The sequence below is a fragment of the Dermacentor albipictus genome, chromosome 2 (genome assembly GCF_038994185.2).
Source record: "Dermacentor albipictus isolate Rhodes 1998 colony chromosome 2, USDA_Dalb.pri_finalv2, whole genome shotgun sequence".
Classification (NCBI taxonomy): domain Eukaryota; kingdom Metazoa; phylum Arthropoda; class Arachnida; order Ixodida; family Ixodidae; genus Dermacentor; species Dermacentor albipictus.
In genome coordinates, this window is record NC_091822.1 from 190495734 (window position 1) to 190523473 (window position 27740).

General features: G+C 44.3%; 2 protein-coding genes across 4 annotated transcripts in view; one reads left to right on the forward strand and one right to left on the reverse strand.

Annotated features, from left to right (window-relative positions):
• On the forward strand, nucleotides 1-7206 carry heix (UbiA prenyltransferase domain-containing heix). Of its 3 annotated transcripts, none has more exons than XM_065453396.2 (3): nucleotides 1-306; nucleotides 1742-1834; nucleotides 5972-7206. In XM_065453396.2, exons 1-3 carry the CDS (start codon nucleotides 231-233, stop codon nucleotides 6883-6885), a joined length of 1083 nt encoding a protein of 360 aa, XP_065309468.1. In that variant the 5' UTR covers nucleotides 1-230; the 3' UTR covers nucleotides 6886-7206. The 3 variants fall into 3 exon arrangements, with proteins under 3 accessions (XP_065309468.1, XP_065309476.1, XP_065309482.1); XM_065453404.2 differs by lacking the exon at nucleotides 1-306 and adding an exon at nucleotides 452-617; XM_065453410.2 differs by lacking the exon at nucleotides 1-306 and adding an exon at nucleotides 693-840.
• LOC135919510 (DNA damage-binding protein 2-like) overlaps nucleotides 7207-27740 on the reverse strand; it is a 27318-nt gene continuing 6784 nt past the window's right edge. The window contains exons 5-9 of the mRNA XM_065453384.2: nucleotides 23468-23651; nucleotides 20502-20644; nucleotides 11809-11970; nucleotides 10140-10185; nucleotides 7207-7419 (exon numbers count right to left, since the gene is read on the reverse strand). Coding sequence (XP_065309456.1) covers nucleotides 7379-7419; nucleotides 10140-10185; nucleotides 11809-11970; nucleotides 20502-20644; nucleotides 23468-23651 — 576 coding nt within the window. The 3' untranslated portion in view covers nucleotides 7207-7378. The remainder of the gene's footprint in view (nucleotides 7420-10139; nucleotides 10186-11808; nucleotides 11971-20501; nucleotides 20645-23467; nucleotides 23652-27740) is intronic.

Sequence of the window (27740 nt, forward strand, 5' to 3'; positions counted from 1 at the left end):
ATTTATTATGACGTCACTGCCTCAAAAATTAAAACTGACGTCCTCCGTGGAAATAGTCGCGCGACGGGAAGCCGCGGAGAGTTCGCCGCGTTTGCAGGCAGACTCGAACTCCTTTGCAGGGTGCGTTTTATCCGGCGCTGTCCGGGTTAAGCGGACAAACGGCGCGTAGTAGCGCGGACAGCAGTTTGCCCACTCATGTGCGGCTGTCTGTTACATTTTCGGGTCGTCCAATGGTGGACATCCCGAGCGCGACAGGGGTCCTGCCGACACAAGCACTGACTACCGGTAGCGGCTATGCGCTGCAAGGTAAGCCTTTCAGATGGGCCCACCGGGCTGGCACCTTTGCAGTCTGTGAATGGCTTCGCGTCAGTGACCCCTCACCCGCAACAGCGATGTATCAAGAAGTGCTACACTTTATCTGCATAATCGATCACTTGAACAACGTGCACGGCACCGGCGCTTGCCGCCTGCGAGCCGCTGGTCACGTCACGAGTACGAGAGCGCGCGCGCACCTGAGTAGAAGCGTCGCCCGCAAAGGTCGCTTCGCGTGAAGTTGAGTTGGGCGCGGACGAGTGACTGCAGGCGCCTCCTTGGACAGGGCGTACGCTTCGCAAGAGGCAAGCTGTTGGTGCATGGGGCTAACTCCAAGCGCTCTTGAACGCACAATGCGAGGAAATGACACGGCTATATTTTGAGCTATTTCCGTGCATGGTCTTGGGTGCGAAAATACCTCCCGCCTGTGCAAAGGTTTAGGGCGGTACGCTTACTAAGTGATCACAGTGGGCACGCACTGCAGTAGTGCCGTATCGAACATAAACCGGAGAAGCCAGTAGATTGCAGGTGACAACAGATTGCTGCAAGTCCGCGGTTTTTGCTATTTATTGCGGCAGTCTCACAGCGCACGTAGTACAACTAGAAACCAGTTAAATAACTGCACATATATAGTGCATGCATACCTCATTTAACTGGCCCGAGACCTTGCGGGAAAGTAGGGACCCAGTTTGTGGGCGGATGCGTGTAACAAGACTCTCAATTTAACAAAAAATCTCGAATACAGGCTATGTATTTGTGAAAAACGTTTGAAAGACCAATTGCGTGGGCCACCTTGCTTTGTACGCGACACGAACGTATCCTGCTAAATGACGTTTGAACCAAACTCGCGTCAGTTACGGCAACCTTATTCGAGATGCACATTTTTGTAAACTCCCGAGCAGACGCGCAAATAAGCGATTCGTATTGTTTGACGGCGCAGTCGGCGAGAAGAAAAACGTGATTATAAATATACTTTTTTTTGTCAACAACTTCCTTCTCTGGCAGTTGATTGAAATTCCGTAGGCATTGACACGGGAATTCCCCCCTCCCTTGTTTTTGTTGTGGTAATGTGGCAGGGTTTGTGTTAAAAAAAAAAAAAAGTATGTGTGTGCGCGCCTGTGTGTGTGCGCGCTCCCGCTCAGCTTTCTTATTTCACTTTTGTCACTGGTGGCACCTAGATCCATGTTTGCAATGCTTTGTAATATCCACCATATTATATTTACTCAGTTACAGTCTGGTGCATTCTAATTGCCTGCAAACAAAGCCAATCATCCAGCAGTAAAACTATAGAAACACATGCCTGCTCAAGCATAAACATGGTGCAAGTGTATTTGACATGATTACAATGAATGTGCTGTGAAATTTACAGCCTTGCAACATGCTTGCTGTATGTGCAAGCAGGAATGTAACTCTTGTGCACTTTTTCTAGTTCCATGCCGTTCTTTACAAGCTGCACACTGGAAAGAAGTATGCAACCATAGCCATCAAGCTCAAATGAGTGACACCAGCAAAGAATCTACAGGTAAACAAATTTTACTCAACAGAGAGGCATTCTCCAAGTTTGGTGCTGTTGCAAGTGACATCAAATTAGCGACTCTGGCACATTAGGCATAACACTAGGAGTGTGCGAATATTCTAAACTTTCAAATAAATTAAATAGTGCCCTATTTGATTCAGTCATCGAATCGAATAGGCACTGTTCATAAATGCAAATATTCATTGAATACTATTCAAATATTTCAAAACATCAACTGCACAGAAATAAACATAAAATTCTAGCAAAAGTACAGTAAGTTCTCACCCCCGTGGGCATAGTACAGATACAAAACATGAGAACTTGCGCAGTGGAGCAGGCTACGTCACTTAGGTATCTATACTTTACAGGCTGTGCAGTGATCATTTACAACCCGTAGTGGTTGCTTAGTGGCTATGGTGTCAGGCTGCTAAGCACGAAGTCGCAGGATTGAATCCCGACCACAGCGGCCGCATTTTGATGTGGTCAAAATGCAAAAACACCCATGTACTTAATTTAGGTGCACGTTAAAGAACCCCAAATGGTCCAAATTTCTGGAGTCCCCCACTACGGCGTGAATCATAATCAGATCGTGGTTTTGGCACGTAAAACGCTAGAATTTTTTTTTAATGATCATTCACACTTTTTCAAAAGGCCTGTGCATGTGAAGAAACTACTCGATTGCTCCTAATGCTTCATTTGTGTTTTAATAAACAACAGTTCAGGAAATACTATGTAATATCAGAAACTGGCTAACTTTAAGAATGCTGGGATGTGAACATCGTTTTATATTAATTCTTATGATACCTTCCGTCGTGTCTGTGGTGTCGCACTACTAAGCCAGATGGTGCAAAATGGAATCTTGGCTGTGGCAGTGGCATTTCGATGGGGTTGAAATGCAAAAATATCTGTGTACTGTGCATCGGGTGCACATTGAAGAAACCAAGGTGGACAAAACTAATACAGAGTCCCTCATTACGGCATAGCCGTCTAGTAATGAAATCATGATTTTGGCTCGTAAAGCCCCAGAATTTAATTGTGATAATAGCTATTAATTATTTAAAACCTATTCAAAAGGTATTTGATATTCGAATCAATTCGCTTCTGGTACCATTCAATTTGGCGTAAAGCATCACTATTCGCACACCCCTACACGGCAGCCACATCCATGCATTATCAAACATTAATATCCTACAGGTGCTGAATGGTGTTATGCGACTCTATATTGCTTAGATTCATTTTCTGGAAAATCGGAATTTGTTAAACACGCTGCCACATCTGAATGTAAAGTCAACTGGACATTAAGCCACACTACTTTTTGGCATGGTACAAAAAATACACGTTTTGTTTTAGGCTTTTCGTTTATGCTGTAGAAGAGGCTACTTGCATTTATTCTCTCTGCAGCAAAACAGCATCGTGGCTCTTTCACAACACCACTGAAAACAAGCTACTGGACATATTCACAGAACACTGGCTAATGTAACTGGCCTGCACCAGCAAGTTTAATGTTGCACATTAAAGTTGCAGCAATACAATTTGTGAAGGCCTTTACAGAGAATCACGAGCCATATTATAAAGTTGTTTGCAGTTGGAGGTCCCTTTTGGGCCGTTGTGTACAGTCTTATGCCTTTTCGGTTGGTACTTGTCCGTGCAAAAGTTGAGTGTTCATATATGAAAATGTCTTTAACAACTTTTACTGAATTGATGCGCGGCACTTTGTTCTCATTTCTCACCCTCAATTGCAGTTGGAGGTGTTCTTGTGCATCTATCATATGTTATCATTAGCAAAGCAAAACTGCCCATTCAAGTAAAACTGAGATTATAATTTTTGAAAACCTTTGTTCACTATTAAAGATAAGGACAGGTTTAGCATGCATGTGAAGTTACAGTGTGCACGACTGAAGCTGGGCACGGTACTGGTGTGAATCTTTATCTTTTGTCAGCTAACTCAATTGAGCTCAGATGTTTTAGTATAGTAGGTTGGCTTTGACTTCAAAATTTCATGGCCTGAGCTTTGCATAGAGTCACTGCCTAGGGTCACACACAACAAAAGCAGTGTTTTCTTCTTGTTATGCGACGTAGTTCGGTTATCAGCCGATGCCTTCACACCCGCCGTGCAACCTGTGATACTTACTGGCATTTTTTAAATTCGTTGTGCATATAGCTTGCATCATATGCACGCCACTAATATCTATTTCGTAGGTACTTCTCTGCTACTCTTAGCGGAAAAGTTCCAGGAATCTAATCCTATACTCATGTATTAGTTTCTGAATAGCTATTGTTTGTTTACCTTTTCCTTAGGTTTCCTTCGTTGATGGCTTCAGCTAACTGTGGGAGTCTTATTTATTATCTTCATTGAAAATAGCTCTTTAGCATCTTGGCTTATGGCTACAAACAGATACATGTTTTCACACTTTTTATTCGGTGCTCTTGTACCTGCTGTATTGTCTCAGAAAAAATTCCATTTCATGAGAGTACGAGCTTAGTGCAGTACTAATGATTTAGTACCTTTTCTTGTTCTTGCCTCCAGTCGTCGTCGTTCAGGCACATCTGCTTTCTCAGTATTTGTATGCAGTACTATTATTGTTATCAATTTTGTCAACTTGAATGATTGCAATGTATAATTTATTCTTCTATATAAAACCAATGTACCCACTCCTGCCATGGCTTCCAAAAGGTAGCCAGCAGTATCTGACAAAATAAAATTCGTTTATCCACAGATTTGAAGCCTGGAATCCTGATCTTCAGATATTTGCATGTAACCTTATTCTAATATGATTGCATTAATATTCCTGTAAGTGATTATGCGAGTTCTGCATTTGTGAAGTTAATAATTTTCACAAAAATTAGAATTTATTGAAGCTTTTTTTTTTCGCAATAAATTTAGGAGTTCTCTGACCTTTTTAATGTTAGCCATTTTTAGCATTATTCGCTGTTTAGACTAGCATTGATTAAATAAAGATAAATAATAACACACTAACTGCACAAATCTGTTTTATTTATAGTCAACATTAACAGCACAAGTGTTTTATTTATAGTGAACATTTACAATAGCAGAAATGTTTTATTGCCATTACTGAAATATATGCATGCATAATTTAACACTGTTGGAATCGGTCGTTGCAGCGCACTCTTTTGGATTTATGTAATGCAACATAAAAAAAAACGAAGTTTCTCACTTGATACAGGAAAAGCCTGTTGCCTCGGCACATAATGAAAAGGACAAGCTAATTGTTGGCACGCATCCTTCAGAAAACTAGGGTCTCAATGATTTCTTTAACTTGATAATCTGATTGGTACTTTTCTTGCCAGCCAGGTAGTGTAATGCCCCAGTGGTTAACCAATTGCTAATATGTATCAAACACTGCCAGGAGTTCCAAGTCAATGTTGTGGTTCATAATCCGAGGGCAGCACTGGAATGAATTGCTGATGTAGTGCAAGTCATAAGGAATGTTTTGCTGCACGGCGCGGGTCTACCTTTTTGAAACAGCAGCGCAGTAATCTTGGCTGTTGATAAATTTACAGCATTTCTCCTCATCTACAATGTCAAGCACGCAGTCAATGATGTCAGCATTAAGGTCGTTGAAGATTCATCATTCCTTTGACTTAGCACCAGCAGGGGCACTGTGAGGAGATGGTACACACTGTGCAGAAGAGTAGACTAGCTTCTACTTTGTTAATTATTGAGTTTTTCTTAGGAACCCCAGCTTGATGTGCAGGTTGTGCGAGGATTTTGTTCTCATGACAGACACCTTCAGCTTCTCTCAAACTTTCTTTTGCCACAAATGTAGCCATGGCAGTCATGTGATCACAACTGTGAGAGCCTTGAAATTTTGAGCTTTTCATATGAATGCGAACTATCCATTCTTTTTACCAGCAAATTTCTTGTATCGCATTAATCAGAAAACGTAGAACTTCAGCCAAAGGAGTGAGTGCACACAGTAGAATCTCATTATTCACTGGTTATATTGCTGAAGCTTATTTTGTATCTGCCTTATGTCTCCCCATCTCCTATGTTACTCTGTAGAAGATTGGGTTGTTACGACAGTTGTTTTACTGTCGCAAGCCTCTTGGCACATACTCTCTTTTCCCTGGATTCTTTACACATATGTTATTTCCATGTTTTTTTGGGGGGTCTGTATGCAGGTGCGCCAAGTAGGGCCATGGCAGGGAAGTCTCGGCTCTCTGCCTACCTGCTGGCCTTGCGGCCATGGTCCTTCAGTGCCTCTCTTGCCCCTGTTGCGCTGGGGGCCGCCCTCGCCTACCGTGTGGTGCACCACTTCAGCCCGCTTGTGTTTGTGGCCAGTTGTGTGACAGCCTTGTCGGTGCATGCAGCTGGTAATGTTGTCAACACCTACTTTGACTATATGAGAGGTGTTGACAGCCGCACGAGCAGTGATGACCGCACTCTCGTCGACCGCCGTCTCACCCCGGGGGAAGTTGTCCACCTGGGAGCTCTGCTGTACACCCTTGGCTGTGTGGGCTTCATCCTGCTCGCAGGCTGCTCTGAAGCACGTATGGAGCACTTGGCGCTCGTCTACTTTGGTGGCCTCTCCAGCTCCTTTTTATACACCGGTGGCCTGGGCCTCAAGTACATTGCACTGGGGGACCTTTTGGTGCTTGTGACCTTTGGGCCCGTTTGTGTGCTATACTCGTTTGTAGCCCAAGCAGGTCGGATGGATCCTGCACCACTCTGGTATGCCATGCCGCTTGCCATGAACACGGAAGCAATCCTGCATGCCAACAATGCCCGTGACAGGCAGCAAGACGCTCGTGCCGGCGCTGTCACTTTGGCTCTCCTGTTGGGACCCACTGGATCTCATGTGCTCTATGCGCTGTTGCTTTTTGTGCCCTACTTGCTATTTGCGCTTCTTGCGGCTCGCTCGCGCTGGCTTCTCTTGCCGCTCATCACGCTGCCCAGTGCGTTCAACCTGGAACGACAGTTTCGCGATGGACGACTAACTCGTCTGCCTCGGCATACGGCGCGCCTCAACATTTACTTTGGCCTCTTCTACATCCTGGCCGTCGTCCTGGCAGACTATCTGCCAGGCCTGCACTAAATGGTGCACGAGGCATGGATACTCTTAAGTGAGTGCAAGTCTCTCTTCAGCCCATAATGTGGCCCCCTCTGGACAACTGCAGGCCACAAAAAATGCGTGTGCACGCCACATATCAAAGTGTACTGTTGCCCTCCCTCTCCACCACCACAAGTCTATGGTGCAATTGATTTTTTGCCTTTGAATGGACTAGGCCTTAGGACTTTTCAAGTGACTTTTATAGGCATTGCTGCCACCTCGTTTGGCAGCTTCCTTTTTTTCCCCTATTTCTTTTTTTTTTCTACAGCGGACAATAAAAAAAAATGATTTATAGGATTGCCACGATCCAATCTCAAGCTTCCTTTATAAAGAAATGGTGATAAAAACACTATAGATGCAGTGTCACTATGAATTATAAAGTATGACATTTACATTATATTAAAATTGTGCACTTCAAAAAAATGGCTTAGAATTGATAAAATGCTATCCCTGAGGTGGATTTTCGTGCAGGAGATGTTCACTCCTCCGATGATGCTTGGAAGATTACTGTGTGGAAACCTGAAAAGATGTAACAAAGCAGCTCTACTGAACTGCAGCACTTGAGCATATCATGGTACAATGTTACAAGCATTTCTTTGTTCTTTGTATTGTGCTTAGAAAAAATGCACATGCAGATACGGCGCTACCATTTGTACGTTTACCTTTACTACTGCCCAGCTTACTCGTCACTAACAATCATTAATTGTCGCTTTCATATCATATGAAAACAGCCTCTTGAATGGCCCAGAGCAACAATATCTCAATCATACTTCTTTAAAGCATACATAATGGGCGTCGATCTATTTTGAACAGTTGGCAGATGCCTTCGAGCAAAATGACAATTGCACAAAGTTTATTTTTAGTATGCCATCAATCATGGTTTGTTGCGTCACGTGTAAAGTGCAGACAATGCTACTATCTTGCAAAGCAATGTTGCAATGAGTTGAAATTGTGCCCTCTCAATTTGTGCCTGCAATGATGCCTGTTTATAGAGCTTGCAATATGGTGCAAGCAAAAGGCAAAGATATACTATCAACCCAGAGGGAATGCAACATTTAAATTGTTTGTGTTTAATTTGTTTTCTAGTCAGCTGCAACAAAGCCTGCACGAAATGTTGCGACAGGGATGACAAAGGGCCTATGTTAAAATCAAGGCAAGCTCTAAACACTGCTTTGGTTATTCTATGCAAGGAGGCCACATCACACATTTTGGATCAGCTGCCAAGGTTTATATTATGAACAACCATTGCTCCCTGGCTGAATACAGTAATACTTCAAAAAAGCAGTGCAAGGAGCATGATTTTAAGAGAAAAAAAGCTTAACAACCTATGCATATTGCATTGCCTTTGAAAGCACATTTCCTCAGTAATTAGTCTAGCTTTAAGGCCAACTGCAATGAAAAACCCCAAGTTTTGGATAGCGTAAATATAAAAGCAGTCACTGTGCAACATTTTGTTTGCAATATGTGTGTGAAGCATCACAACAAGCTCGCAAAAGCTTCTTTTTTTTTTCTTGCACTAAAACACGAGATACTAACAGAAATGATGCACACCCCAGAACATTGAGAACTAGCATGGCTCTTTCAATAGACCTCCAAGGTTGGGTGGAGTCAGTTACATGCCGAAAATCTTAGTGGCGATGTGCTGGCCATTGCGTTATATCTTCTATCTTCTCACCACCAGATGCATGCATTGCCTGCTTAGGTGCTAGTTAAATGCTGTTAGTAGGGTTAGCAGGAAAATTAGACAATTACCAGCCCTGCAGCCTCGCCAAGATTACTTAAATAATATATAGTACAAATTTATAAAAAACAATTTAGCCTAAGTGTTTGTAGAGTTGGTCTTTAGTACTGCAAACAATATGACAGAGCTGATGAAATAATGACTAGGAAAAGGCATGCACAAGTGGACTTTCACCAATTGAAAACATACTGGAAACAATGGCACAGTAGGACAATAAACCTGTGAAGCAAAACTAAATGTTTACTATATATCAAAAGCTTTACTATAGATGAAAACATTTCAAAACTTCACTTTAATACTAAAGAAGAACTTGGCCTACCAACAAGCGCAAAGAAACAGTTACAGCAGCCTAGTTACAAATACCAATACAGTCTACACTCGTTACAACAGACCCAAGTACAACTGACTTTCGAATATAAAGAACCATATTTCAGCCTTAGTTTGTTTAAACTATTTTATCCATATATCTCAATATCGCGTGAGGAAGGAATGCGGGGCGGAAAAGTGCCGCCTTCTCTCGCACGCGAAGCATGGGGAGGGCGAGAGGGAAGGGGTTCTACTTTGGCCCTTGCTGTATACGGCGCAGCCGCCATATCTTAAAAGCGATCCGCGATGTGGATAAAGTGCGCGCCCACGCGGGCGCCGCAACTTGACAGCGATCTGTGATGTGGAAAATACGCTCCCAGTGCTGGTAGCTTCGTATGCGCTAGGTTTCGACGTTTAGTTCGCGTTGAAGCGAGAGACAGCACGAAGGTCAATTCACTCGCTGCTGCCGCCGCATTTATCTTGCTTAATTTGCTATGGCAATCGATGCTTTGCCTTTCGGGCGAAACTGTGACTCTGTTTTTTACCTTGGACGTTCGTTGGACATCACGATGAAAGTTTCGGAAGTCAGGCGTTTCAGATATTACGGACTTTGCATAGAACCGACGTTTTTGTCGAATTATTAAAGTCCGTTGTAACGAGAGTAGACTGTACATATATGTGATATACCCAATTACTAGAAATTAGTGCTAATTACTAAGGAGTTTGAATGTGCACAGTCACAAACTGTGGTTATTTCTCCCATTTGTGGTGCTTTCTGTAACATCGGGATGAGTGTCCGTGCACACAAGTTGGTTAAGAAAGAGCTATTTTTATTATGTTTGTAAATAAGCTAGTAGCGTCATGCTTGAACAATGAGTACAAATGAAGGATGGGCCGGACAATATTTGTGAAGGCAATGCAAGGATAAATGGAGGATAACGAAGCTGTACGTCTGTGTTTTGCCCTCATCCTATATAATTTGACAATGACGTCTTCCTTCACCAAAGTTGAACAAATGTGCAAGTTCAAGCTAACATCACCTGACGAATTGGGTAAAGTGGAAAGGCCTCCAAACAAGCACTTTTATGCCATCGTGTGTGAATTCTTTGGTTAAAATTGATACACTTCTACATGTGTGCAACAATGTGTTTGGTTGTAATATATAGCCCGCAAATGCCATCAATTCACTTACCTGTGCCAGCAGCCAAAACTTCCCCCGAGCAACTGAAAGCAGTAAGCTGTAAGAAGGGAAAAAGAAGTACAGGCTTTTTTCACCGATTGCTTGGTGATGTCAATGGTCATGATGCGCAGCTGCCAGCAAAATGTGAGCAGAAGGGGTGTATTTACTATTTTAATAATGTAAACATGGCTATACATGGCTTCCAATTTGCACTTAAATCGCGATTGTGAAAACAATTCACAGACACAATTTCTTTTTTTAGCACCATCCCTGTTTGGCTTATGAAATCTCATGTTCCCATATTACCCTGAAACTTCATCGTGAGATAAAATTGCAAGAGAACAATACATAATAATGAAAGAAACTTTTCATTTTTTTTTCAAAAACTGTGTACAAAAAAAGAGATCTAGAAGACCGACTTCACTGCAAGCTCAGTGTGCTTTTCAGTCCACCTTTTTAACTGTGTGACTGCGCATGCACCCAATCCTTGTGGAGAACTTGCAAAACATTTTGGAAGCGTCATGGCCTCGACCATCGATGTTGCTTGATGTCAGAGTTACTGGAAGGGTATTCGATTCGGGATGTGCACAGACGTGCAACTGCTGCAAGCAACCGTTATGGATACTGCTGTGCAGCTCAACTTATAGCCAGATGCCGGTGCAATGCTAACAAAGTGCTTAGTACACAGCTGCAACTTTATGTTAAAACAAGAGGCAGCGCAGGATGACAAGTTGAAACAACTAGTAGCTGCCCCCCACTGATGGCAAGCAAACAGAAAAACCCCTATATCACTATGGGGCAACACTTTATTAAGCATCATGCTGTGGACCTTGAAGCATTGGCCATTCGTTAGATGGTACTCGCTATTCATGCCTGATGACTGCAGGGATTCGTTTAACCTTTACTCTGTTGGTACAGGAGCACAACCAGGGTTTCTCACCCAGCCGTCAGTGTAATTATTTTTTAGACAGCCTCCAGCAACTAACATATATGCTTTTGTAGGAGCTGCACTTTTTTTTTTTGCAATTTTGACGAGATGCAGCTTTCACACAGAGGCAGGCTATTTAAATCCATGTTTTCTGGCCATATGTGATCCTCGTGATTTCTTTATGCCAAAAGTGTCAACGGCAACGCTATTCTATTCTTAATGAATTTATTTGTTGCTATGAGCTCCTCTTTCTGTATGGATCACCAAAGTGCACAGTTTTCGTCAACGCTGAAGTTGTGGCGAGGTACATGCTTGCTGTGCTACTTGGTGTATGCTGCAACTTTTAGCTTGAGTGAAGCCCTGTACGCTGTCAGACGCTTTATTCTAGCAGCATTGCGCGTAAATATAGCTGGCCGGACTAGTTCTAATCAGGACGTGCACTCCTCCTTTTCAGTTTTTACTCAACCTTTGTATTTACCAAATATTAAGCTGAAAAGTTAGGAAGCAGCTCCTACGTGAATGCTGCCCTGCGGAGGTGATGAATTACTAAACCCAATCAAGCAAATGCACAACTAATGCACACTCAACCACTGAACATCAGAGCAGGCACACGAATCACATGGCAAAAGACCAAGTGCCCTTCCAAAGTGCTTCAAGCGGTGTGTGGCAGGGGGCAGCACTCAGAAAATGAAAAAAGAGGATTAAGGTAAAGGACCAAACTGCAGCGAGCAAAAGGTGAACCACCAGACTGACCGAGCAAATGCCTGGCACATTCAGGGACCCTTGCACTTTCCCGAGGGATTCTCCTGTGTTGCCATCAAAGACATCAATGCCACGCACAGTGTCATTGGCGTTGAAGTTTTTGTCTGGGTAACGTCCCACCACTATGAGGTTCTCCAAAGGATGCCAACTGGCCTGTAAGAGATGATGAAACTCAAGCTTTAAGACGCACAAAGATGCAACTTCTGATTTGCACTATCATAGAGGTTTTACATCACACTGAATTAAGAAAAGTTTTTTAGCAGAATCACAAGTAGAATGCTAACCCACTTCACTGCAAGTTTGCAGATGTGTTGAAAGTGGTGCTAGTCTCAGGATACCCATGTATGTCCTGTAGTGAACAATTAGTATGTTTTTAGTAAATTTCAGTCTATAACAAGCTATTCAGTGATGATCACATGATTACTGTTACCTGCTAACAGTAATATTGTGCCACACGAAAAAAAATATCCCCCTTATACCTACTGCACTGGCTTTAGAGAGGCTTTGCCAGAACACCTGGTATGCATGATAAATTGGCTACAAAAGGATAAAAAATATAACATGAATGTGCCACTACCGAACATATAGCAGTCATATATGCAGTGAACTCTCGTTAAGACGAACTCTGGTAAGCCAAATTCTCGCACATAACAAACAACATGGGAAAGTTTGTTTGGTTTTCCATAGACTGAATGCAAAAAAAAAATCCGTTTAAGACAAACCACCTCAGATGTACTCTTCATTTAAGATGAACATTCAGAGTGACCGCTACCGATTCAGGAGGCTAGGGTGTCTTGATGCGCCTGGCTTGGGGGTGTGCGCATTGAGCACCCTAATCGATGCCTGCAGCGCACATCACCCATGGACAGAGGCGAAAACAAGAGGAGCAAACAAAAAATAGTGGTGTTTCACTTCTTAAACGCGGTGATGGGCAAGTGATAGGTGCTATAGCGCACACGAAGCTATCGGCCCTCAGTGTGCCTAACCGCCAGTGCGCCTGCGCCATACGCAGCAGCCACCGGAGTAGAACGCCCCCTTGACAACGTTGGCTTATTAACTAAATTAACAAGCACGGTGTTGCATGCACAGGCAAATATGAAGACATCACACTCTATGACCGTGGACATTTGCTGTGAAAACGCCGGTGTGAGGAATCGCAGCAGAAGCAACGAGCGAAGTGACCTTTATGCTGTCTATCGCTTCAACATAAACTGAGCAGCGAGAACTCAGCGCACGCAAAGCTACGATCCATCAGCCCACCTAGACTGTGCCTCCAAAGCAGATCGCTTTCAAGATAAATCCAGCATGACTGAAGTACAACACCCCCCTCCCCCAGTGCCTTGTGTACGACGGAATACAATGCGCTTCCTCCCCACATTCCTTCCTTGCGCATGCGAGATTGAGCCGCCATCTTCATCGGCTCACCATCGCACGCTTTCACTCCCACACACAGTGCACGGCTTGCGAGGATACTGTTATCATGAGACGAAGCCAGTACATCCGTATCACAAACAAAACCTGTTGCAACTGCTAGAGGAGGTTAACCTAGTGTACCTCCACCTACCTTCCCCCTCCGCGACGCTTCACCTCATTTCTCCTTCTTCTATTAGGTTCAGCTAAATAAATGCTTTTTATGTCATTTTTCTCCCTTTGTAAGTCTACTTCATTTATCGTTTTGAAGTAAGATATTTGGATGCGTCTAGTTATGTTGCCAATTATTCTTCCGATAAGATGAACTTGTGATAAGACAAACAAATTTTCATGGTTCCTTCGAGTTCGTCTTAAAGGGAGTCTACAGTAACAACCTTATCAGGAAAATACATAGCAGCTGTCACATCGAACTGTTCATACAGGAGCCATATCATTATGGTAGCAGCAATACAGTCAGAAAGTAGCAAACAGGATTGAGAGGCAATGCACAATCTCTAGCTTCAGTTTGATACAATATCAGAAAGCTGTAGGCTTGGCACTGCACAGGCTCTTTTTTATGGTCCGGTACAATCCTGAAAGTGCCACGTGCTGCCTGCCCGAGCCCGTCCCCATGGCCAAATTTGGCCTGTACCTGGCGTAGTTCAGCCTATTTGCCTTAACTATAAAGACCATAACCATGGTCCAGATCAGGGTAAATGTGAAGATGTAATACCCCTATCGAACGGGCACCAGCAAACTCCTTTTAACTCTGTCATCTTTATCTCGAGGGATATGCACTCGGTGTCACATGGTCGCCATTCCACTAATGGAGTTTCATGGAGCTTTTGGTCAAGGTAGATCGGTGATCTCCCTTAGCAGCTGAAGTACTCTCATACCCATACTTGTAAAACTGATAATTTAATTATTGCTTCCATTAACGTTAATGTTGCGTGTGTTTAGAGCGTTTATATTGAATTGAATAAATGTCCAAGCACAATTCAGCAACAGTTATGCTTGCTATACTGCACAATACTCTCGACCTAGGCCACTTGGTGCCGTGTTTTTCTTTGTCTTTCAGGGCATTTACACGAACCTGACAACTCGACAGAATCGGGTCAAGTCGACTTGTCAGGCTACAATATGCCTGTCGAGTTCACTTAAATGCTAGCCGGTCGGACTGAACAGACATCGAGTCGAGCTGAGTTAGCCTGACCCGCTTGCAGCGTGCATGTCAACACGCACGAGTCCGGTCCACCAGCGCCGAGACTAGTGTGCAAACACTGGGACGTCACGATTTATGCGCCAGCAGCAGAGATAGTATCAGTAGAAAGTCAAGACAAGGCACTGTGCAGTGCAACCTCATCATAGCGATAAGACCCACAAAAAGGAGCTGTTGCAGACGGCAGCAGGAATAGGAAGCCCAGTTCAAACGTGCTGATGTCTGGGCTCGAAGCTGTGTACCATCGTTGTCCAGACTCATCAGAAGTGAGTTCAGGTAAGCATGGTCACATTGGTCAGCTCAATTTTTGACTCGACACGCTCGCGTTGGGTTTATGTAAACACAGCCTTTGTCGTGCAGTGATCAGCGTGTCAATCATGACTGATACTGGCACAGTCACTACAGACAAAATAAAAGGAAAGCTCAGGATGTCACCGTGCACAAAATGTTGCATTTTAGTCTAGTTTGCAGCAGTTTGCGTACCCGAATGCAGAGCTAACTTGCCACAGTGCAAAGGCAAACACAGATAAGCACAGGGTGGCTAGCATCGCTGTCAGCATTGTTATGTTTAGCGAGCGCACTTTTTCTATAAGGTGCATGTTTTTTGCATCAAATATATTGAATAACATTTTTATGGAAGGAGCATTAATTATAAAAGCTTACGAGTGTAAGTAGCAGTTACATTCTTGTACAAAAACCATACACCGCCAAATGCACTCCTTATTGTCCGTGTGATACGACTGCAACTTCCTTGAGGTCGAACTCCCTTGGGAAGTCTCGTTCTCTCTTATCTCAAAGGAGTTCGTCGGTGCCCATGTGACATGAGTACAAGCTGCACACATTATTTGACAGAGACAGATTTGACCGTTTCAGGTTTTTCTTTGGAGTGGTTGCTGACCACAGATGAACAACCAGAAAAGAAATTTTAAAAAATACATCTGTTCATAATGCTCACTCGTTACAGTGGGATATGAGCAGCCATACTACATTTGACAAATAGCTGTACAGCAGCCAACGGATTTTCAGACCCCGAAAATTTGGACTTATGGATATTCCAGACTCCGTAAATGCACCGTCAGGGTTTCCATAGAGCTAATGCATTTTCACAACAGATTTTTCAGACGAATTTAGGCCGTAAAGTTCGATTTTCCGGACTAAATCGCTCATTCTGAGCCACGCTACCCGATCTTAGAGGCTGCCATTTTGTATTCTCTGCTGACTTGGCCAGGCTTGGTTTCCTGCACCCCGCTCTATAGACTCCAAGATTCAGAGATGCATGCTATCAAGAGGGCTATTATTTTTACCTACACTGGGCACACAAGTGTAGGTAGTTTAGGCAGTCGCCACTTTAACTGGTGTAAAAGAAATGTAGCTCCACCCACCTACATGAAGCCATTTTTTATAGCAGTATAGCAGTAGTGAAGCTTGAAAACTACATTTTCTACACTGCAGTTTCGATGAGTGTAGGTAGCGGACGACAAACAGACTGGTGTTGCAAGTGGAACGCGATAGCGTTATTGCACCTTGTTCACACCGCCAAGGGGTGTAAGACAATGCGCTACGACGCAGCGATCATTTATGAGGTGCCCCGCATCGAACTTTGCACCCACCAATCATGCGGTGAGCGCCGAGCAATGCAGCGTTCGGTGCGGCAACGAAACGTGCGCCTGAGCAAGCGGAACGAACCAAGGAACTCGGTGTCTCGGAGGAGAAACTATCTACGCGAGCCAAACGTCGCGATCGGCACGGACAGCCGGGCCACAACCTGCCATGAATGCGGACGCGATCATGGGGCTGATGCCTCAATGAGATTGTCCTCTATCTCGCAGACACATGACTCCTCGGAAGCAGCTCGGCACACATTGCAGGGGACGCTTTCCCATCAGATGCGCTACGGCGCAGCGATCACGGTAGAGGCATCCCGCATCGAATGCTGCACCTAGGAATCACGCTGTGAGCGGAAAGAGGAGCCGCGCCACCTGAACACGAGCGTTCGAGTGACGCACGCTGGAAGTTGGAAGGGGAGAGAGCGAGATAACTTATTAAATGTAAGGGTAGTGGGGCATCCTCGCACTGGTCCCCGCATGGCCCAAAGGGGAGAAGCGGGAAAGTGGCGCGCCACGTGTCGGGGCAGCGCCGCACATTGCGAGGAGGGAGTCTTCTGTGCTTGCCGCAAGATGGCTCTGCGTGTCCGCAGAGCGCAGCAGAAATGTAGCAGAAACGTACTTCGCTACTCGTGTAACTGTGACTTCTGTAATTTACATGCTCATAATTACCGATATACAGCGCAGTGTAACTTTCTACAGCACGTTTCTAAGGCAACACTGCATTCACTAGAGGCGCTCTTGTCACGCTTTGAATTATCGAACTCATGGCTCAGTGGTAGCGTCTCCGTCTCACACTCCGGAGACCCTGGTTTGATTCCCACCCAGCCCATCCTGCAAGTTGTTTTTTATTTGTGAAGTGCCTTACACGATTTATCGCTCACGGCCAACGTCCGCCGACGACACCTGCTTTTGTGCGACACGAGCTCCTTAACGCTATCGCGTTAAAAGTGGCAACATTTTGTCTGTGGCTGTCGGTGCTGATATGGCGACAATAGTGTAGGTTCCGTCAGGGACAGGCAGCAAAGTGCTGGCATGACCATGTGTCGCAGACAGTCAGAAACAATGGTGAGCTAGTCCTCCAAGAAGACAAAATTACCTTACTCATGGATGATGCAAGCTGTTTCAGACTACACACTGTATTATATGCATAGAGAAGTTGTATTTGTGCCCTTCGCATGTACAATTAAACCTCGATATAACGAACTTCAATATATCAAAATTCTCAATATAACGAAGTACTTAACTTTTCATAACCTCTTGTCCATCAAAAACCATGTATTTAGAACCTCAATGTAACGAAGTGTGTTTGTATGCGATTTCAATATAACGAAATTTCACTGCCACCGCAAAGGTATGCAGAGACAATAAATGGAAACTTCCGCGAACGCAGATGGTCATATGATCAGATTGCAAGTGGCTGCTTGCAAACGCACCTCTCAAATCATGCGCCGCTTGACAAGAGGCACCGCCAAAGTGGAACCGCATCATGCTCCATACAAAGTGCAAGTGCGATAAGATCCTATCGCGCCCCGCGCACTGTGTGTTTTGGGTGCAAGTGAAGTTGTGCGAGGGTGATACAAGAAAGATGGTGGCTTTACGAGTGCCATCTTCCTGCGCGAGCAAAGGGAAGGAGAGGAGGGTAGCGAGCTCGCGGTAACAAGATCAAGCACACACGAGAGGGCGGAGTAGGGGTTAAGCTGGCGCACGTCTCGGCCGTGGTTGTGCAGGGCTGCAAGTGCGGCTGAGCGCATACGCAGCCGTGCACCCTGCTTTAGAGATAATCTGCCATGTGTGCAAAGAGTGGGCGTGCCAAGACAGTGTGGCAGTATGTAAGCTGTCTTCCTGCGCGTTTAGTATTGGAGATTGCGTAATCTCGAGTTTCGGTGACTCTATGGAGTGAGAGGCAGACGAAGCATTCGCTCCCCACTGCCGGCGCTTTCCTTGATAGCGCCAGTTGCCAGCCCGTGTTGACAAAGCAAAAGTCCGTTTTATATGCCCGATTTTGACAAAAAGTGCTGCTAATTTCATCTGCTGTAGCCGATAGTCTGTTGTAGCACGGTCCATTAAGGGGGGAGGCTACCCTGGAGACCGAACTTTATTTTTTAAGATATCCAGATGAAACTTTCAGGGTACGTTCACACCACCGTACTATGAGGAACTACAAAGTTTAATGAAGATATGTTTATTAGTTCCGGAGTTATTGAGGTCTAACTAGGTGATTCATGTATATGCCTGAGGAAGAACCTGGAGAAATGCCAGGACATTGTAGGAAGCTGAAATTCCCTGTGATGATACCTTGATAGATATCCCAGGGGGCTAAAGAGCCCTTTTCTTTAATTTCCCCTCCAAAACATTTTAAGACAACTTTGAATTTGATGTAACCAGTAATGACCACATTCATCAAAAATTATATGCTTATTATAAGTTTACTGCACCAGCTTTCAAAAAAAAAAGCCTGTTACTCCCTGGCAAAGTCATTCAGGAACAGAATAAAAAAAACGGCATACAAATCTGAAGAGCGGTTCTTGAGATATCGCCTTCCCCAGCACCACTAATAGCAAAAAAATCCATTCCGCGAAAACAGGCCTTAAAGTTGAACACCTGCGTTTTTTTATTAGAAATCTCCTGCAGAGCTTCTAATTAGCAATTAGCTCTTGCGTCTCCAGGCACACTCGATGTGTTGGATTTTCGACTGGCGACAGCCAAAAGCACAGTTCCACCGCTGAAAAGCGTCTACGCAGTCGGCACTAGCTGCGGAAGATCAGAAGTTCGATGCTCGTACAAGACGCATATCGCGCTCCCGTGCACCAAACATCTGCACTGTCTTGGGCTTTGCCGGCTTCGCGTGCAGCGAAGAACTAGCAAAAAAAAAAAAAGAAAGCTGAGCAAATAATCTAAAAGATAGCGCAAGGCGATGAGCAGCTTGCAAGCTCATGTTGAGGCGGACGGAGCAAGGGGCAACAACGACGCAGCAAAATAGAGACAAAGAATCCACGGTCAAAACGACACCAAGATGGCGCGGGCAGGCCGCATGGGTCGGGAATGACGCGCGCGCGAAGTTTGACTTCATTTCAGCATTTGCGTGTTTTGTGGGCCGCAGTGGCCTCAAAAGTAGCGTTCTTTTGGCACTTTACGGTTGAATTAAAGGCTGATAATTACAGAACAGGTAGTGTACGAGACATACAACGAAAAAATATGGTTTTTCAAAAATCGACTTTTTCCTGATTTTTTGGTTTTCAAGGGCTGCGTCCCCCCTTAAAAGCAAACTTTGTTGCATTAATAAAATAGGTAGAACAAACTAAGGCTGAAGTATATTCCATTATATCCGAAAAGTCTGTTGTGCGCGGGTCCGTTGTAACGAGCATAGACTGTATATCTGAACCATATGAATGTGTCATTCTGGCGGGACTAACTAAATGTCAAAGGAGAACAGTTTCTATGAAGTCTTTACTGAAAGATTTGGTGATGGTGGAATAAAAGCCGTCACCAGGACAACATGTAAAGCCAACTTGGAGCATTGTAGACATCAGGAGAATTACAATTTTGCAAACATTTAATGCCAAACACGGCACATCCCCAACGCGTTTCAGTGGTTGCGGGATGCGCCTTCCATTGAGTTGTTCCTTCACTGACCGAAATGCCACCAATCTCCGAGGGCTCATGTGCTTCACATCACGCAACACAGACGTGACCAGTCAAGCCTGTGTTAATGGTAAATAAGCAGTCAATGAGTTGATAAGGAGCGATGAGGGGTTATATGGGCCTCATCACGACTGACAATAGTTAAACGCGGATGTATAAGGTGCTAAAGAGTGATAAGGGCTTATAATGGTCGGAGAAATTCTGATAAGGTTAATAAGCACCAAGAAGGGTTGATAAGGATTGGATCAAGTCTGATATAGTTGATAAGGACAGATAAGGGTTGATAAGGATTGGATCTAGTTCTGCAAAGTTAATAATGACTGATAAGGGTTTATAAGGATTTACACTGGTCAGATCAAGTTTCATAAGATTGACAATGATACCAAGCTGCGTGGAGTTCAGCAAGTGGCACAATGCTTAAGCATACTAAGACAACCCCCAGAGGAGTCCGTGTGTGAATTTTTTTCTCTCAATCAAGTAGAGATGTGATCAGCATTCCAGCTAATTGCTAAAATAGCTACATGCTAAAACATAGAATTGTTAGAAATGGCATACCCGCACCCATTATGGGTCGGACTAAGAACCAAATCCAGGTTTTAAGGTAAGCCTGAGCCTGTGCAAAGCTCTACAGTAGGTTTCGTTTGAGTAGAAGAGCATCAAGCCAACATCACTGAATATGGCAATAATTAACAACATTTAAAAATGGTTGTGCCTACCAATCAAAGCTAATAAGGATAAAGGCTAACATGTGCAAGACACTGTTTTCTTGAATGGGAGTTCAACCAAAGATGAGGTCAGAAACTTACCTGTATGGGTGTAAGGTGTTGGAACTGTCGATGTGGATGTGGTATTACCAGTGGTTCTTGCCAAGCAGGGCCATGATACACACGCAGCTCATTTTTTTGGTCTGTGGTAAGCAGTGAGCTCCGGTCTGATGGGCTCACATAGGCTGAACAAGCAAGCACAACAGATGCAATCAGCAATCATGCTGGGTCTAAGACTAGAGCTGTATAGCCCTCTAAAGATCATTTGTCTAAAGTGCGCTTTGACAAGTAAATATTGCGTTTTGCCATTGCATAGGGGTGTGCGAATACAGAATACAGCAGAACCTCATTCATACGTTTAGGAAAAAAAGTTGCGAGAAAAAGTGGGCTAACCAGGAAAATGTGAGACAAAGTAATAAAAAATTTGACAGACTCGACTATTGTTTGCATCTACGTAATGTGAAGCGTCGCGCGGATCATTACGGCATGAGACGCCGATGTGCATCGAGCTGGTGATGCTCCGGCAGCTCGATACACATTTTTTTTCTTTTTTATTGTGTGGTGTTTTAAGCAGGTGACAGGAAACCAAAACAAAATCGAGCTGGTGGGCGACACCGGATGCCACCAAAGTAAAATGTGATGCCCACATCGTGCTGCCTGCAGCAGGGAACGGCAGCGCGTTTGGATTACTTTCTACTAAAAGTGTGCAGTACGCTACCAATGGCACTACACACCACACACTGTAAAACAGAAAAGTGATGATACTTATCGCATTAGGTTTGCCAACAACAGCTGCGAATGCAGCGTGCGATGACCGGGGCAGAGATATGCTGGTATTGGAAGAAGAAAGTGTGCACGCCGTCGTTTTCACGTGAGACAGGCAGTTCTCGATCTCGTATGTCTCGTGCCTTTTCTTGTTCACACGGAATCTAGCGACCGGAAAACGTTTCGTATGATTGCAGTTTAGCAAAGTACTGAACGTTGGTACTGAAAAATCGTGTTTTCCAAGAACGTATGAACCGGTAAAAGAAGTGAGTGTAACTCTAATGGGTCATTTTTCATGTTCTTGATTGCGAACATTGGTGGCCGGAAAATGTACGTAACAGGAACGTATGAATGAGGATCTACTGTAGTAAATTTAGAATCAAATACTGAATTGAGAAGAAATAAAAAGCCAAATATTTAATTGAATATCAGAACATGTAATGCAGACTTTTATGCTTCCAAATTTCGTGCAAAAAGCACAGTGCTGCACGTTCTCAGTAAGCTAATCACATTACTTAACAAGATTCTTGCTAGCTAATTTGGGTACCTACGAATTTAGATGCATAGTATTCTCTACTTTTATTAAAGGAAACATCAGATTAGCATGTCAGCCGCGATAACAACTCAGTTCATGTACAAAAGGAAAAATTTTTTTTATCGATAGAACGTCTGTCCAATAGAATCAAGTGCTTTTCTCCCTCTGAAGCTGATCAAAAAGTGAAGTTGTCTGAAATACAATGGTTGCTTACGGTTTAATAGTGGGCCATACTGTGCCTAATGGCAATCTTCTATTGCTCAGAAAGTTTTGCTTTTAAGCTTTCTTCCAGAAAACAAGAGAGATTTTCCATCTTCATGGCAGGTGGTTTCTGTGGGTTATCATCAGCTCGTTAATTAAGGCCAATGTACGTGACAGACAAAAGCGGGGAATGCGCATCACCTCACTTGGCACCACTCCACGAGGTCATCGTCGCCACACGGGTCGACCGTAGTCGGCACTGATGGTAGAGTTCTCAAATCGGGAGGCCCACGGCAACCTCTTTTTTTCCCAAACGCATCCATCTGCCATCTGAGTAAATGCATCTGCAGCTGGGGTTCAGTGCACTGTTACAAAATATTTTCGTGCCCGCCATGGAAATCCAAAGCTAGTCTTATGACTGGTCGCTCGAAGCTACAAAAAGAGACCGCTGTGCACCTATAAACGGCGTTGGGAACGAGGGGTATTTCGCAGCGATGGCGGCCATGAGACACTTTCATCCCATGCACTCGCTTTCATTGGCAAGGCAGTTTGCCGGCTATCTAAAAGTCGTGCAACTGTGGTGAATAGATCTGCGTTGATTCTGTATGAAAACGTGATTTTACTCGCAGACACCCGACAATGTGTCTCCAATTAGGCCTAACAAGCTAGACAGTGTGGCTAGCAAGCTAGACACTCTCGCCCCTAACCCACCTTCGCTCGTGGCTGCACCCACCCACCTTACGCACTCTCCCCTTTAATACTGTAGTGAGGAAAGCATATGGCGCCTTGAAAAAGAGAAGTCCACTTGTCGAAACGTTGGCTCCTGCTTTCACCTTGTGCTCATTTTTCTCATCATCTCGAATTTCCTTCTCCCAAATTCCCCGTTTTTCCTGTTAATACCAGGTACATTGTGTTAAAATTTATTTCTAGTTAGTACTGGAGATGTCCAGTAATGGTAAGTGACATCTGTTAGTTTACCCTAGTGTTAAACAGTCAATCAATCTGTAAAATTGTCCAATGCTCTTTTAATTTACCCCAGTGTTAAGCAGTCGACTAATCTGCAAAACTGTTCTAGCAGCTCAGTGTCCAGTTGAACATGCAGCCATCCACTCGAAATGCTTTGCGCATTGGTAATTACCTCTCGTACTTTTTTTCAATGCCTACCCTGTGATGACATCAAAAATAGAGGTCATTTAGAGGACACCACTTTCCCAGTAAATGGCCGCAGTTTATGGAGACATCTCTTGCTCCCCCCCTTAATTATGGTCAGGTCAACTTTTCTTTTTCGCACGTCACGAGGAAGCAAAAGAGTTGGCATGGAGCGACATCAGTGCCCGGCGAAAGTTTTTCATGCTCTAGTGAAAGCAATCATAAAATTAGTGGGATCGTGGTGCCACCACATTAAACCACTCAATCACTCGCTCCCATGCATTGCGAAGTGACTGGGAAGGCATTGTAAAAATACGTAAGGCTACGTAACCATTGAGCTAAGTGCAGTTACACACACCAGAGTTCACTCCCTGCGTGTGAGGCAGTGCTATGAGGAAGTCATCGGGGCCTCCCAACTTGCGCACATCCCAGATGCGAACAGTATGGTCCACAGATGCAGTTATCAGCAAATCTGAGCCTTGGCCCACAAATTCCAGGTACTTCACCTTGCCCTTATGGAGACGGCTGGCCTGAGGCCACATCTGCAAAACACAAATAGCACGTCTGATTTCATACAGAAACACAAACAACAGGGACCGAGACTACAAAACACTTCTCTGCCGCAGAAGCTGATAAGTCCAAAGCTCAAACCGCAATGTGGGGAGAAATTACTATATCTATCAGATGACAACCGCCAGGTATGAAAAGCCATGCACGGCCAACAGTACTTCATTATACAGATGATGCTTTTATTGTAAAGTCGTACACAATCTGGTTAGAGAATCAAAATAATGTCGGCAGAGACACTTAAGAAAGCTTACGTGTGGGAATGCGAAAGCACTGTACCATTTGTATACCTCGAAATGCCATGAACGCACTCATGATGTGGCATCACCCCCTCCCCACTGGCTGTGCCGTCACGTGCATAATGATGCACAGCACACATTGGGCAACACCTTTAGTCAGCCAGAAACGCGGAGCCGCTGTTGCATTGGGGAAGCATGCTCGTCTCGCACCCCGGAGGCCCAGGTTCAATTCCCACCCAGACCAAAATTCACAAAATTTTCTTTTTAGAGCCATTATTTTACTTTGTCTACAGGAACCTGCCCTAGAAATTTGACATTAATCCGAGCATTATTTGACGTGTTTTTACTCCTTGTGCAATCGGCCATTTTTGGTACCATCTTTCGGTCACGCCAACAGACAGACAATGAACTTTTATTGAGGTCCTGAGGGACTAGCTGGCGGAGACCTGTTGGGGCCCCTGGCTCGCCGCTGGCTGCTCCCATGTCGGAATCGGGAGGCCAAGCCTCTCCGCTCTTTCACGGGCCCTCTGGACGGCCATGGACAGGAGCTTGAGTTCTGTACTAGATGTGGCCTCATCCCAGTCCCGTTCGCTGGTGAAGGACGTATCCCGTAACGCAGGACACTGCCAGAGCATATGAGATAGAGTGCTAACCTCCTCCCCACAATCCGGGCACTGTGGGTCAATTTCTGGGTAAATCCTGATTAAGAAACCTCGCGAGGGATATGACCTCGTCTGAAGCATCCCGAGTGTGATCGATTGAGATCTGCATAGATTCGGGTGTGGAGGCGGGAAGCGCCTGCGTTCCTCTTTATAGTGGGAGACGATCTCATGAAAGGTCAATAAGGGGTTGCTGTGGCCGAGCTCCTCTGGATCCAATGTAGCCCCACCGCCGTTGCGGCGCATTAATTCTCGTGCACGGCGGTGAGCAATCTCATTGGGGTTCGGGCGGCCCGGCAGCACGTTGTCGCCCATGTGAGCGGGGAACCATATAATATAATGCACGGGGTCACAATTAGTTCTGGACTTGCTTTTCAGAATCGCCTCCACCTATCTCGCAACCATTCTTGAAGCGAAAGCCCTGACGGCCGCGCGTTAGTCAGTGTAGATATACGGCCTTTTTGAATCCTGCATCGCCAGCGCAACCGCCACCTGTTCTGCCATGTCGGCCGTCACAGCGCCTACCGAGGCCGCAGATAGGAGCTCGCCCTTTTCGCTGACCGCCATGACTGTGAATTTACCAGAGCGCACATATTGAGCTGCGTCCATGAAGGCTTCCGTGCCGACCGTTTTCTTCAATATCGCCCTGGCACGAGATGCTCGCCTGCCCGCATTATGCTGTGGGTGACGTCGGTCCCTTCCCTAGAAACGTTCACGCCAACAAAGACAAATTTTCTCATAATGGGGCGTATAATGCTTCCGCATTAATGATGTTCTCACCAAAATGTAAAAACACTGTTACTAGTTTACCTTACGGTGACGAAACATTATGCCGAGAACATGCATTGTGTACAGTCTACCCATTTGATTTATAAACAGCATCTCTACTACTAAAGACTGGTTGACGAACCTTTCATTTTGCTGCCCACCCACTTACATTACTGCATCTAAACCTCCAGGTGACACATGCCATTTAAAACAGAACATTGGGCAAACCTGACTGACTCATGTGGTTTAATGTCCCAATGTTACACTGGCGCTATGAAAGATATGTTGAATAGCTCCAGATTAATTTTGACCACCTGGGGTTCTTTATGTGTACCTAAATTTAAGTTTATGATTGTTTTTACACTTTGTTTGCATGAAAATGTGGCTGGCTAATATTATGCACATGTTCAATACAATATCTGTGAATATCACAGAGAGAACCAAAAGAGGAAGCTAACCCTGATATTATGAAATGGCTATTTATACCAGTACTAAAGCCTTCATTCATATTAAACATTTCTTACATAATGGTTTTGATGTTAGCAACTTCTAAGTTTTGACCTCTAGAAACAAGAGCTTGATGACAAATTTTCTTGGTGTAGCAAGGCCTTACACCAACCAACATCAGCTGTTCACTTTTCTGCTAGCAAACAAGTATGTTCTTTGAGTCCTCTCGGGATTAAGGTTAGACAAGACCATTCAATGAAGTGCAGCCATATTTTTTATGAAGGGTGTAGAACCTTTCTGGTATTATTAAAATGACTTTCCTCATAAATATTCTTGAATATGCCTAGTACGAACAAAGCTATTGGCAATCAAATATTTCCGATGATGCAATATCTTTGCCTTCCCATAATTTTCATTGTGCAAGTCGTGCTCAAAGCCCACAAGAAAGGTGCGTGCCATGCTCCACCAACCATAACACTGAGGTTTTGCATGGGCATGAACTATGACAGAGTGGCATGACACATCACCACACTGGTTGAACTCAAAGGCCATCTAAACATTAGTATGATTCTGTGCCACCACATGGCCCTGCCACCTTGTCAACAATCAGATTTTCTCTCTTTTGTTTCTGCCAGAGGCAGTCTGAATGACAACATAGCATAAGGGAACAACCAAAGAAGACGGGCCAGACACATGTCTCAGGTGCTACTAACAGCTTTATTCGAAAAGCAAGGACATACACTATATATATACTTTTTCTAATACTGTACGCAGATGCATCAGCCACAACACAGATTACAGAAGGCATTTATCAAAGCCAGCAAGATCATTTGAATTAAAAACTATGTTCCACATTAAACAGTACAACAGAAGTCTGACTCGCATAAGCATTACTTGTATCTTCTATGTAAAATGCCTCTAGAAGTTTGCATGCCGTTTTGTCTTTGCTTCTATCCAGGATTTTCACATCATGAAATCTTGGGTGACAATAGCAGAATTTACAGTGTGCTGAAAGATGCGCAGTCAAGTCCTTTTTCAAGTTATTAACATGCTCCTTAATTCAATCGTTAACACTGCGGTCAGTATGTCCTACATAGGACTTTCCACAAGTCGTGGGGATTTCATATACCACCACGGCAGTGCACTGTACGTAAGGCTTGGCTTGCCTCACTTGACAGCCTACTTTAAACTGCACATGATGCAAGAACACAGTTGGGTCAGCCTGTTGTGAGAGCAGAGAACACAACAGGCACTCTGTACCTAATTCACCACTTTTTTCAAGTTGTGGCTTATCTTGGGCACACACGACACAACTTCCAGCCTCTGCCGCTCTGCTCACTGGATCTTGCCACCTTTGCTGGTGTGCTCACATTTAACCTTTGCTGCGGAAATTCGGCCACTGACGCTAGGGTCGAACAAGGATAGCCAGCTTTCTAAAGCTCACGTAGTTAACTGACAGGTAAAGCTAACCTGCACCTTGCATGTGCAAGATCTCCTTAGTGCTGACCCAAAACAAAGCGAATTTTTTTCACAAGTTTGGAGTGCATGAAGTAGTGTGCCAAAAGTTCTTTTTTTGCTCACTGTGAATAACACCAGCAAACTTGGTTCCTTAAAACATGAGTGTTAAACTTAAAAATTGCAGAGTGTTGCTAACAGAGAGTTCAAAGGTAAAAGAGAGGTCTTCAACGTGAATTTTAAGATCATTTAATACCTATTTAAATCTCAAGAAAGCTAAAAGAATGCACTCGCTCAATCACATTTCAGATAATCATCCATGCATCTAAAAATTTTGCCAAGATGCATAGCCTGAAAGCAGTTGTCAAGAGATTGACCTACTTCTGACAGGAAAATGTCACAAAGATGCTATGCACAACCCTATACATATCCCCTTCTTCCGCAAAAAAGAATGGCATATGTAAAGGGACGTCTTTGGGATTTAACCGCATTTTGA